The sequence below is a fragment of the Hippopotamus amphibius genome, chromosome 7 (genome assembly GCF_030028045.1).
Source record: "Hippopotamus amphibius kiboko isolate mHipAmp2 chromosome 7, mHipAmp2.hap2, whole genome shotgun sequence".
Classification (NCBI taxonomy): Eukaryota; Metazoa; Chordata; class Mammalia; order Artiodactyla; family Hippopotamidae; genus Hippopotamus; species Hippopotamus amphibius.
In genome coordinates, this window is record NC_080192.1 from 87,628,232 (window position 1) to 87,642,503 (window position 14,272).

At 33.4% G+C, this 14,272-nt stretch overlaps 1 protein-coding gene across 13 annotated transcripts in view; it reads left to right on the forward strand.

The window, feature by feature from the left end:
* The window catches only part of EXOC6B (exocyst complex component 6B), a 648,544-nt gene that overhangs the window by 328,857 nt on the left and 305,415 nt on the right, over positions 1-14,272 (forward strand). For all 13 annotated transcript variants that reach the window (XR_009054872.1, XR_009054873.1, XM_057743615.1 and 10 more), the window contains 4 exons: positions 2,563-2,634; positions 3,349-3,446; positions 5,175-5,280; positions 6,148-6,257. Coding sequence is in view for 11 of the 13 variants with exons in the window: in XM_057743615.1 (XP_057599598.1) it covers positions 2,563-2,634; positions 3,349-3,446; positions 5,175-5,280; positions 6,148-6,257 (386 nt within the window). In the remaining 2 variants the exon portion in view is untranslated. The remainder of the gene's footprint in view (positions 1-2,562; positions 2,635-3,348; positions 3,447-5,174; positions 5,281-6,147; positions 6,258-14,272) is intronic.

Genomic DNA, 14,272 nt, shown 5'->3' on the forward strand with positions numbered 1-14,272 from the left:
TAAAGAACCCAATCTGTGAAGGCTATATACTCATATGGTTCCAACTATATGACATTCTGGACAAGGCAAAATTATGGAGACAGTAAAAAGATCAGGGTTGCCAGGATTTGGGAGAGGTGTGTGGGGATGAACAAGTGGAAGACGGAAGTTTTAGGATAGTGAAACTATTCTCTATGATATTGTAATGGTGGAATATGTTAAAACCCATGGATTATATAACACAAAGGGTAATCTCTAATGTAAACTATGGACTTGAGTTGATAATGTGTCCATGTCAGTTCCTCAACTGTACCAAATGTTACCACACTAATGCAAGATGTTTTAATAAGGGAATCTGTGCGTGAGTGTCTGTGTGAAGGGATATATGGAAGCTCTGTACTTTCTTCTCAGCTTATCTGTAAATGCAAAACTGCTCTAAAAAATAAAGTTTATTAAGTTAAAAAATACAAAGAAACAAAAAATGAAGGAAAGACATCAAAATGATTATCATAAATGTCATGATAATGTTTTCCTGAGTGGAGAGGAAAGAAGTTGTATTGGAGCTTCTGGCATGCTGATGCTGTTCAGTTTTGTTTGCTTGGCAAAATTATACATACAGGTTTATTTATTATTTTCTTTATGTATACTATATTCACAATTTTTAAAAATGTGGGAAAGAGGAAAAGGAAGGAAGCAAGCCACAGAAGGATAGAAATCAAAGATAAACATTGTTTTCTTGGAAATTTCTGACTACCACAATAGAGAAATTTAATTCAAAGATTAAATAGATAAAACTACATATCATTCTGTGATCAAGAAGACAAAATCAAATATATATCCCCAAATATAGAGTGAAGACACAAAGAGATGGAAAACATGGATGGAAAGTTAAGAAACATGGATAATTGATGTAGGTTTTTGGTTGTATGTAACAGGGATTTAGAAAGAAATTATAGTCGCAAAGAAGGAGACTTTAAATAAAAGAGGGAAATTTCCTTGCATGAAAGAAAGAGTAGATTATTCCAGTTGAAAGGATGCGTTTTTTTGGTCAGGCAGGGTAAATGAGGGCAGAGAGTTTCAAAATACAAAATGGGATGGGAGTAAGTAAAATGTGTGCCAAAAATGAGAGTAAAACTCATAGATAAATCTAAGTAACTGATTGTTTGATTATTTGTAAAGTTTAAAGCTATTAAGAATCCCTACAGGAGGAGAGACTTAATGTTTAACATAGTTTTAAAATGAAAACCCCAGATTATTTCAAGTAAACAGTGGGCAGAAAATATAGAACTTATTAATAACCAGTGTAAAATTATTTGAAAAAACCAATCCAATGAAAAACTTGAAAAGAAACAAAAAAGAAAAAAGAAATCATTGAAAATAAAAAACTTAAAATAAGATGGCTAGAATAGGTCCAAATATGTCAGTATTCATGAGAAATGCCAGAGTTAGAAAGTATTATAGTTTGGTTACTAGGAGAGATTCATACATTAAGATGACACAAAGATTAAAAATAAAGAATGGGGAGCAGAAAGGGCAATATTCTTCAAGACAATTAGATTGAAGTTAAAGACCATTAAATGAGAGAATAGGGGAACACTTGTTTTGATATTATTTTTAACCCACCAAAAAGGTAATAGCCCATTTCATGGGGACAAGCAAGTATGAGTATGTATACAAACAAAACTGTTAGTGGTAGGAAGAGAAACTGAGGGATCACACCATTGTGGGAGAATTCCACACGCCTCCTTCAGGAATTGAGCAATTAAGTAGAGCACAAGTAACCAAACGATAATTAAGAGAATTTGAATATCAAAATCACTGAGAAATAGTGACATATACATCTTTGTAGGTGGCCTGCAGAAGATATCTTCCACATCATTTCAGTTTTCAAATTTGTTGATAAGAGATTACACATGGACTTTACTTGTAATTTTTATTCTCCTCTGTATTTGTGTTTATTTTTTGTGTTCTTTGTATTGCTTAGTTTTGTTTTCTCTTTGCCGTTTAATTGGACTTACCTGTGATTTGTCTGTTCTATTGATTTTGTTTGACTTGAGCTTTTGGTTGCATTGATCAAATCTTTCATGTCTTCTCTATATCATTAATGTCTGCTTTTTATTTTATCAAATTTGTTCTCTCATTTATTTATGGTTTATTTCGGCTTTTGGGGCCTAGTTTCATGAGTTGAGTGCTTAGTTTGTTCATTTTAAACCTTTTATGTTTTCTAATGTTTGCATATAAAGATATAATTTATTTTTAAAATGATTTTAGCTGCATTCCATAGGTTTTGATACGAACTGTTTCATTGCTGATCATTTTAAAATAATCTGCAGTATCAATTTTGATTTCTTCTTTAACCAGTTATTTACAAGTGTGTTTTTAAATTTCCAAGTGTTAAAAATGTAGATCATGGATTATTGGAGTCTTTACTCACTCTTCCCTGGCTGGATCTGGTGTTACCTTAAACCAGGAAGGCTTTCCATAGAGCCTTCACCAGGTGAAGCATTAAGCAATTGAGTAAATCAAAATTTAGTTTTATTTTTAATAAAGATGTTTTTCCTCATTGTCTTTTATTTCCTTTAGTCTTACTGCTCTGATCCAAACCTCGTGTTAGATTTGAAGAATCTCATTGTGCTTTTTGCTGACACACTTCAGGTTTGTGGCTTATGTTTACATAGACTTATCTAGATGAGTGTTTCATCAGCTCTAAATCTTTTCATTGTCTATCTAAGCTTGAGGAAGTACCTTTTAGTTTTTAGTTCTGTTTTGTCTTTTCCTAGAGCTAGATCTTTTAATCTGTTTGTAGAATTTCCTGGCCATCACCATGACCGTTTATGTTCTCATAAATTGTTCTCATCCCCCTTTTTTTCTCAAAGCAAAGCAATTAATTGAACTCATTACCTTAGTTCTTCAAAATGTCATTAATTCAGATATAGTGTCTGAGTGGTTTTAGAGTTTCTTAACTACTATTTTAAATAATGATTATTGATTTGAACTACATATTATATCCTATAGAATAGCATTAAAAGTGGGTGAGATTGGTAGCATTCTCATTTTCTCTCACTATTCCTGAAGGTTGCTAAGAGATACAGAAGGAGTTGTAGGGAAAACTTAGCTGACACTTACACCCAGTATATATTAATTTTAGCATTCATCTTTTAAGTTTTTTCTGACTGGCTTAGATATTTTGGTATATTTTAATTATTGAGAATAAACACTAGATATTAGGTGGGAATGAAAGAGTCTCCTGTCAAGGTTTTATTTAAATCGTTGGCCAAAGAACAAAAATATCTTTTAGTGCCTAATCTCTCTCATGTTGCTTTAAAAAATCACCTTATAAAATGAAGCTATTTTCTTGTTTTGTTTCAGGTGTATGGTTTTCCTGTAAATCAGCTTTTTGACATGCTGTTAGAAATCAGAGATCAATATAGTGAAACTTTGTTAAAGAAGTGGTCAGGTATTTTCAGGTGAGAAATTACAGCTGTGTGTGTGTGCACGCACATGTGTGTACACACGTCTTTATCGTCTTTATACATAAGGTTTTTCAGATGTAATAAGCAACAAGTATATGTGGCTTATTTTTTTCTAGCTCTGATTCCGGTTATGATTGAGAATTCAAGTAAATTGTAGTGGTGTCCCAAATAAAGTTCCCAAGATATCCAATCTCAGTATATTAGTACCTACTATGTGAGGAGGCTGCAGATCCCATTTTGACTTTTTTGTTTCCTTGAATAAATGTTGTGTACCTTGGTTTATACCAACCACATCACCTTGCGTCTTCTTAATCTGTGTTTTGATATTCTCTTTGAGGATCGTGCTTAGTCTGTCTCACTTGTAAGGAAGTTGAGCCCTTTTAAATAATTTAGCTTTTTTGGAACTTTTTTGAAGACTTGCTCATGTGATTCCTCATCTTTTTTCTTCTCCATACCCAGAGAAGAGACCTATCACAATCCAATATTTGAAGTATATTATTTAAATAGTTACTGCAACATGCATACAACAGTAAGACAATTATTGTATTACACCTCCACTTATGAAAGTTTCCTTGGACTGTTTTCCTGGCATACAGCTCATGTCAACTCACAAGTTTCTTCTCCTTTTGAACTTTTATTCCTTTACTTAAAGTGATCTTTCTGCTTATTGTAAGACCTCTTCCCCAGATCAGCTTACTCTATTTTCAAGTTCTTATGGCTTTAAGATATTACATTGTCCCTTTAATCTTACTCTTCACATTTTGTGAACGTATCTCTGATAATCATGTAGTGCAACTCATTTGTATATTAATATAAACATTTGTATTTCTAAAAGCCCTGTTTATTAATGGTACAATTTTATTTAGAGAGGATTATCTCTTGAAAATTAGTAACATGAATGCCTGTGGTTTTAAGAGCATCTGATTTGATGCCTTCAGTAAATTTCTTTTTTGATTTTGGTAGTGTGGTCTCTGCTTGTAGAGAACCCCCAGTCTAGTTAAAGAGGCAGAACCTATGGAAGAAAAAAAAGTCATTCCTAATATAGAGCAGTAGATGAAGTAAATGAACATAACTTGGATTTATTATAGAACTTGCTTTTCCTCATCTACCAATTTTGACAGTTAGAATAGAAGATCTAGTACAGAATTAAAGAACATAATCAAAAATGTTTTTTTTTTTAAAAAAACAAATAAAACCTCTTTGCCTTCTCCAGAGCTCACATTCTTTTATTTTTTACTTCTCACTTGCCTTAAGGCTTAAACATGTTGCCTTAAAATTTTCTGTCTGACCTGCAAATCTCGAATACTATAGGTCATGTTTGTAATTGTGTTCCATTTGCTTTAGAATGTAATATTCCTTCTGTCTTTTCTTCTTCCTCTTCCTCTTCTTCTTCTCCTTCTCCTTCTTCTTCTTCCTCTTCCTCTTCCTCCTCTTCCTCCTCCTCTTCTTCCTCTTCCTCTTCTTCCTTCTCCTCTTCTTCCTCCTCCCCCTCCTCCTCCTCCTCCCCCTCTTTTTTTTGAGACATCCTTACCTGAGACCAAATAGCTGTATTTTAAAAGGAATAGATTGGGGACTGGGAAATGTTTATTTTGGGTTGTTGTGGATATACAACTCTTGGAGTTCACCTGAAAATTATTTGTGATCACTATAGTGATTAACTCACCCTCCTTTCCTTCTTTCCTTTATCCCTCCCTCCCTTCTTTTCTTTTATTTTCCTTATAGAAACATACTTGATTCTGACAACTACAGTCCCATACCAGTAACAAGTGAAGAGATGTATAAAAAGGTGGTAGGACAATTCCCATTCCAAGATACAGAGCTGGAAAAGGTAAGGAACACTTTAAAATAAACTTCTTGATTTGGCATCTTCTTAAAGATTTCTTTGAATCAGTCTCATTAAAGGCATAACTTCTAACTCAATGGATTAGAAATCTAAAACACCTTCAAAGGATGATTTGGGGGCTTAGCAGAACAGACATTCCTGTTTTGAGAATCAGTAAATGGCTTTGGGGTATTGTCACCTCTGAAGTGATTGGGGGATTTCTGGCAGTGTTCCATTATGGCTTACACTTTGAAATATTTGCTTTTATTATACTTTTAGGACATTGTATCCCCAAAACATACAGTAGAATTTACCATGCTCTATAATTGTATTGGTTTTGACTGTGCATTGACTCATGTATGTACTACCACAATAATGATAGAGAACAGTTCCATCATTCCAAAAACTTCCCTCATGCTACACCTTCTTAATCAGTTTCTCTCCTAACCCCAAGCCTTTGGCAACCACCCATCTTGTTGCTATCCATATACTTTTGCCTTTTCTAGAATGCCTTATAAATGGAATCATATGGTGCGTAACCTTTTGAGACTGGCTTCTTTCACTGAGCATAATGCTTTGGAGATTCATCTAAGTTGTTGCATGTATCAATAGTTCATTCCTTTTAATTGCTGAATATATATCACAATTTATCAGGTTTTGGAGGACATTTGAATTATTGTTTATTTACTGTAATCTTATTCTCTTTAGTATCAGAAAACTTTCACAAATATGTTTTTTTTTTTTTAAGTTGAGGTTGGTAAGCAGGCAGTTCACAGTATGGAAGAAAATTTCTTTTGCATTTTAATTAATTTATAAGTATTTTCAGTGTATGTTGGATTGTGACTTGACTTTCATTAATTCTTGCTTTTACAGCAACCATTTCCAAAAAAGTTTCCATTCTCTGAATTTGTGCCAAAAGTTTACAACCAAATTAAAGAATTTATCTATGCCTGCCTGAAGTTTTCAGAAGATCTTCATCTAAGGTACAGTATGAAGCAGTGGAAATCCAACAGATACTGAGATTATGGCTCCATATATGTAAATATTCTGGAACACTTTTGATGTTCCCTTCAGCTCTGACTTTGAAAGTCTTAATATTAGCCCTTTCTAGTATGGCACTGCTATGTTTTTATGGTCATGGTGAAAGGGAAAGTTGGAAACTCTTGAATAATTTCTTTTGTTTATATTACTTTTTTCTCTACTATTTCTTTACAGATTTGCATTTCAACACTTTCTAGTGAGAATTCACTAGAAAAGAGTACTATAATATGCTAGTTTTTACTTTCTATTTGATGAAATTTTAAGGCCAGTAGGGAAGTAGCATGTAAAATCCTTTGGAAATAATGTTCTTTCCAAATATTCTCTGGACTTGTTAAATGAATTCACATCTCCTTTAAGTTTAATTATTTCACTAACATATATTGAACCTATTTATATACCAGATGCATCCTGCTTTTTGGGAATGCAGAATTAAAATACACAATTTTTTGCCCTTAGATATTATCAGTATTTACTGGGAATAATAGACATGAAAATAGACAGTTAAAATATACCATAGTGAGTGTTGTAATATGTATAGTGTGCTTGCAAAACACTGAAAAGAACAAATTCATCTTAAAGAATTTGAGGGAAAACAGTTATCATGATTGGCTTTTTAAAGGAACCTCCTCCTCTCAGTGAATGATATCACCGTTTGCCCGTATTGGAAATCTGAGAATCATTTTCAACTCCTATTTTCTATTAATAACTATTTTTCATTAAAAAGAAAAGTTTCAGGCGTTGGTCTAAATTTTTATAAACCCTTCATGAATTTATTGTTACATCTATAAACCTCAAAATAATACTTATCTATGAGGTCCTAGAAGCATACTCCACTGTTACAGAGGAGAAATGTGAGGCAAAGAGAGGTTAAGTAACTTCATGAAAGTCACACAGGGAGTGAGTATTCAAGCTAGGATTCAAATCCAATCAGCATCAACATCAACAAAATAATTACTGCCATATTTATAAACCTTATTCTTTGCCAGTCATATTATGAAGTATTTTACATGCATTATCTCAGGTAGTTATAATATTTCTTTGAGGTAAGCACTAATTATTCCCATTTAACAAATGAGGGCAGTAGTCATTTGTACTAAATCTAACCAAGGACAAAATTACATTGATTTCTTTTTTTCAGTAATTTTTTATTTCCTTAAAGTTTTGTCTTCCCAGTATGGCTGCTTTAATTCATTTTGTAGACATATTTGTCTTGGACTATTTAAGTAGTCTCCTAATTGTTCTTCTACCTCTAACTTTACTTTCTCAACCATCTGTCCTTTTGTTCTCCTTATTCTATTCTGTATATCCCCTAGAGTAAGTTTTCTAAAATCAAATGTTATCATTTAACTTTATTCTCACCTCTTCAGAGATTTTTCACGGAATACAGGGTAAAATTCATACTCTAGTTTGACATATTTGGCTATCTGCCTCCTTCGCCATTCCTTGACCTAGCTTCCCGTGTACCTAGCCTCCCGTATACCTTTTCCAGATTCGTATCCCAGGGTAATTTTCCCTGTCACCCCATGCTTCAGTTATACCAACCATTTGCTATTTTCTGATCATAACATGCTATTTTATATCTCTTAATTTGCTCATGACTTTCTCTCTACTTGAAATTATTTCTTCTCTTCTGAAGCTCACTTCTAACCATCCTTCAAGATTCAATTTAAATATCATGTGCTGAGTGAAGCTTTTTGACCACTTCCACCCCTAATGGAGTTGATCTGCTGACTCCTTTGTGCTACTTCAGTACTTTCTCAATAATGTCATTATAGCTCATCTTAGATTTTATTGTTCTATTGTATCTTTGTGTTTCTGTGTGCTAGACTATAAACTCTTTTGTTTATTTATTTATTGTTTTATTCATCATGCATTATGAGTAATCTGTTATTTGTCAAATGGTGCTTGGTAGTAAGGACATTAAGATGCTGAAAATATGGTCTATGTCTTCAAAGAGTACCTACTCTAATTGAGGAACTGTACAATTATTGTTAAGTGCTATGATGGAAATATACAGGAACAAAATAGGAACCAAGTCTGAGACAAATTGAGGATGTAAGGAAAAGCCTCTTGAAGGGTAGAAACATTTTAAGTTTTGTTCAGCACAATATTCTCTGCACCCAGCTTAGTAAATTTTAAAGAAAGGAAGGAAGAAAGGAAGAAAGAAAGAGTGGAATGTATGGTATGCCAGGCAACTCTGAAAATAAACAGTTGGAAAATAGTTTGGGTAACTTGCTTGATAGCCATTCTTACTAACTAAAAAAATGAAACATGGGATTTGTATAATTAATTTGTTTTTTTCTATGAAAATGAGATTAATTTCATAGAAATGTTCTTTTGGAAATGGGATTCTTTGGAAATTATAAACCAAAACATTTTTATCTTGACCATCATCAAATGACTTAGTACAAGAGAAGCATTTTTAAGGTACTTTTTGGTACGTTATTGTGTATAAATTATTACAAGTTCATTGCATAACGACTTTTTCTATCCTTTTTTGGAGGAAAGGCAGTATGGTAAAGGGATAATGTGAGTAAATTACTCAGAAGTCTTTTTATTGCTTAATTATATTAAGTTTTTGCCTGAAAATTCCTTTGATGTGTTTAGCACTGACAATTTAAAATAAATATTCAATGGGGTGGGGGTGGTTTACAGCTGCCTTTTACTCTTTGATTGCCATTTATCTTATTTCCTGGGCTGCATTTACATTTTTACCTGAAGTGACAGAGATCATCTTGACAATCATAGCTGTCATTGTGGGGAGATTATAATATGAGATGTAATACATAATATGAATAAAAACAATTAGTTCTCTTAAACACAAAGCTCTCAAAACAAGAATAACTTCTGTATTGAGGTTTTTATGAAGCTTTAAGGATAATTATTCTCTTAAATCAAACTTCCATTTTTTTAAAGCAAGAATTTTGTCTTTCATATTGACCAGAAGATACTGAAAAGGATTACAAATATTGAATATGTATGTAATTGTATGAATTCTGAGGACACAAAACTTTATTTGAAAGTTCTTTTTAAAAACAGCGAATAAATGGTGTTTCTATGGGAAAATAATATTCTAGTATTTGCACTTGGCTTAAAAAAGTAGAATACACACATGCATATGCACACACATATAACTTTTTTTAAGTTATAAAATTAGATCTCTATAAAGAATTTGAGAGATATAGAACAAAGAAGAAAAATGTAAATGACCCAAAAGTCTACCACATTAATAACCATCCTTTCTATATGAGAATTTCTTTCTTTTTTTTCAGTCTTTCTTCCATGTGAATACATGGACAGCTTTTTTTTTTTTTTAAAGCTAATTGCTATGAGATACTTCTGTCTACAGTATAGAAAGCTGGAAAGAGTATTGCTTCCTCCCTAACAGAATAGATAAACTACAAAATGAAAACTTTTCTGGAACCCATTAGAGAACTGAAGTTATGGAGTGACCCAATACCTGGAAATCCAAGTTGAGACTAGCCCCTCTCAGGAGAAAGTGACAGGATTCCCAGATTCCCTCATTTGTGGCAGAGCAAAGAAGAAAGGCATACCTATCACACAGATGAGAAAGAAGAAATCAACTAAAGACTTAATGTGTTACTAACATCTTAGTTGAAGCTAAGATCCATGAGGAATTTAACTCACTCATTTGTCATTTTCCATGGACCTCCACTGAGTGCTCATAAGATTGGGAGCTGGGTAAGAGATCAGAGGAAGCCATCAATGATATTACAGGCATGGAGGATGGTATCCACGACTGCTTTGAAAAAGGCATGAAGCACCACCCCCCTAGTTTGGACCCTTCACTCATATAGACCAAAAACTTTGTGACACTGGAGAATGGACAGCAAACTCTGTCTTTCTGCAGAACACAGGTAAAGACCAATTGTTACTGTGGACAGGATAAAAGAGAAAAAGCCTTTTTCAACCCTTGGGAGAAGGAGAGAAAATAGTCTTGGGCTCAGGATCTTATACCAATACCATTAGAAGTCTTCCAGTACTGGAAGAGGGCAGAAAACTCCTGCACTAGACCCACCACATATACAAGGCAGTGTTTGGCTGCCACTGAAAGGAAGAGCAAGGATGCTGAGCAAGCTCTATGCCTTAGCATCAGGACACATGACCAATCTAAAACTGAAGCTGGCCAGAGCAACAGAGTAAGTCCTTTGATCTCCACTACTAGTCCAGTAAGAACTGAATAACAAGTGGCAGCAACCTACCACTAGGTGATGGGCAAGCATGTAGAGAGAGAGGGATCAATTCTGTATTGTAGGCATGTAGGTATAGCTTTAAAATGTAGATGATGCAGAAACTTTTTGAAAAACCATCTGGGACCCCAGCAGTCACACATAGGCCCATACTATCATTAGAAAAATTTGAAATCTGTGAAGCACTGAAGGTAATCATAGTAACAATAGAACCCAAATTCAGTTCAACTACTTATACTAGTGGCCCAAAGAAGGAGAGAGATATAGGAGCACATCAATATATGAGGCAAATGCTAACAGCCATAAAAGGAGAAATTGACAGTAACACAATAATAGTGGGAGACTTTAACACCATACTTACATCAATGGACAGATCATCCAGAGAGGAAATCAACAAGGACACACAGGACTTAATGACACATTAGACCAGATGGACTTAATTGATATTTATAGAGCATTCCATCTGAAAGCAGCAGAATACACATTCTTTTTAAGTACACATAGGAAATTATCCAGGATAGATCACATGTTCATAAAGCAAGCCTTGTGAAATTTAAGAAAATTGAAATCATATCAAGCATCTTTTCTGACTACAACTCTATGAGATTAGAAATCAACTACAAGAAAAAAATTGTAAGAAACACAAACACATGAAGGATAAACAGTATGCTACCAAGTAACCAATGGATCACTGGAGAAATCAAAGAGGAAATAAAAAAATACCTAGAGACAAATGAAAATAAATACGTGACAATTCAAAACCTATGGGATGCAGCAAAAGCAGTTCTAAGAGGGAAGTTCTTAGCAATACTATCTTACCTCATGAAACAAGAAAAATCACAAATAAACAACCTGATCTTAAATCTAAAGCTACTAGAGAAAGAAGAACAAACAAAACTCAGAGTTAGTAGAAGGAAAGAAATCATAAAGATCAGAGCATAAATAAATGAAATAGAGACGAAGGAAACAATAAAAAAGATCAATGAAACTAAAAGCTGGTCCTTTGAAAAGATAAATAAAATTGATAAACCTTTAGCCAGACTCATCAGAAAAAATACGGAGAGGGCTCAAATCAATAAAATTAGAAATGGAAAAGAAGTTACAGCTGACACCACTGAAAGACAAAGGATCAAAAGAGACTACTACAAGCAACTGTATGCCAACAAAACGGACAACTTAGAAAAAATGGACAAGTACGTAGAAAGGTACAATCTCCCAAAATTGAACCATGAAGAAATAGAAAATATGAACGGATCAATCAAGCACTGAAATTGAAATTGTGATTAAAGGACTCCTGACAAACAAAAGTCCAGGACCAGATGGCTTCACAAGAGAATTCTACCTAACATTTAGAGAAGAGTTAACACCTATCCTTCTGAAACTATTTTAGAAGATTGCAGAGCAAGGAACACTTTGAAGCTCATATTATGAGGCCACCATCACCCTGATACCAAAACCAGACAAAGATAACACCAAAATAATAATAATTAAAAAAAAAAAAAACCAACAGAAATTTACAGGTCAATATCATTGATGAACATAGATGGAAAAATCTTCAACAAGATACAATAGGAATCCAAATGCAACAATGCATTAAAAGGATCATATGCCATGATCAAGTGGGATTTATCCCAAGGATGCAAGAATTTCTTAATATCCACAAATCAATCAGTGTGATACAACACATTAACAAATTGACGAATAAAAACCACATGATCATCTCAGTAGATGCAGAAAAACCTTTTAACAAAGTTCAACACCTATTTATGATAAAAACTCTCCAGAAAGTGGACATACAGGGAACCTACCTCAACATAATAAAGGCCATATATAACAAACCCACAGCTAACATCATACTCAATGGTGAAAAACCAAAAGCATTTCTCCTAAGATCAGGAACAAGACAAGGATGCCCACCCTCACCCCTTTTATTCAACTTAGTTTTGGAAGTCTTAGCCACAGCAATCAGAGAAGAAAAAGAAATTTAAAAATCCAAATTGGAAAAGAAGTAAAACTGTCACTATTTGCAGATGACATAATACTATACATAGAAAATCCTGAAGATGCTACCAGAAAACCACTAGAGCTCATCAATGAATTTGGTAAAGTTGCAGGATACAAAATTAATGCACAGAAATCTGCTGAATTTCTATACATTAACAATGAAATATCAGCGAAATTAAGGAAACAGTGTCATTTACCATCACATCAGAAAGAATAAAAACCTAGGATTAAACCTACCTAAGGAGGCAAAAGACCTGTGTTCCAAAAACTATAATATGCTGATGAAAGAAATAGTAGATGACACAAACAGCTGGAAAGATATACCATGTTCTTGGACTGGAAGAATCAATATTATCCAAATGACCATACTACCCAAGGTATTCTACATATTCAATGCAGTCCCTATCAAATTACCAATGGCATTTTTTGCAGATCTAGAACAATAAATCTTAAAATTTGTATGGAAATACAAAAGACCCCAAATAGCCAAAGCAATATCTTGAGAAAGAAAAATGGAGCTGGAGGAATGAGACTCCCTGACTTCAGACTATATTATAAAGCTACAGTAAGGGAATCAGTATGGTACTGGCACAAAGACAGACTTATAGATCAGTGGAACAGGATAGGAAGCCCAGAAATAAACCTATGCACCTGTGGCCAATTAATCTATGACAGAAGAGGCAAGACTATACAATGGAGGAAAGACAATCTCTTCAATAAGTGGTGCTGGGAAAACTGGACAGCTGCATGTAAAAAAAAAAAAAGAAATTAAAATATTCTTTAACACAAGAATAAACAAAGTGGATTAAAGACCTAAATGTTAGACTGGATACTATAAAAGCCTTAGAGGAAAACATAGGCAGAACACTCTTTGACATATCTTTTGGATCCACCTCCTAGAGTCATGAAAATAAGAACAAAAGTAAACGAATGGGATCTAATTAAATTTAGAAGGTTTTGTATAGCAAAGGAAACCATAATCAATAGGGACCGACTGTATAGCACAGGGAGCTCTACTCAATACTCTGTAATAACTTATAAGGTAAAAGAATCTGGAAAAGAATAAACATATGTATATATATAACTAAATCACTTGGCTGTGCACCTGTAACTAACACAACATTGTAAATCAACTATACTCCAATACATTTCTAAATTATATTGTTTTCTTAATTTCTTTTTTGGAGAGTTTCTTATTAGTGAGTAAAATCTCAACAGACTTTTGTAAATTGATTTTGTATCATTCATCATTACCAAACTTGTTTATTATTTCCTATATTGTTTTGGTGGTGTCTTTAAGGTTTTCTATATACAAGATAATGTTATCTGGAAACAGAGACCACTTAACTTTTTCTCTCTCTCAATTGCATACCTTTTATTTATTATTCTTGTCTAATTGCTCTGGCTAGAACTTCTGAATTCTGGTTAATGACTCTGGCTAGGACTTCTGAATAGAAGTGGTGAGAGTGGGCACCTTTGTCTTTTTTCTGATTTTAGAAGGAAATTTTTCAGCTTTTCTTTGTTGACTGTGTTGTTAGCTGTGAGCTTGTCATATATGACCTTTATCACACTGAGGTATGTTCTTCTTTATCTAATGTTCTGAGAGTTTTTACCATGCAAGGCTGTTGAATTTTGTCAAATACTTTTTCTGCATCTATTAAGATGGTAATAGGATTTAATTTTTTTTTTAATTTTAATGTGAACTTTACAATTTTCCTTTCATTATTTATTTCTCATTTCAT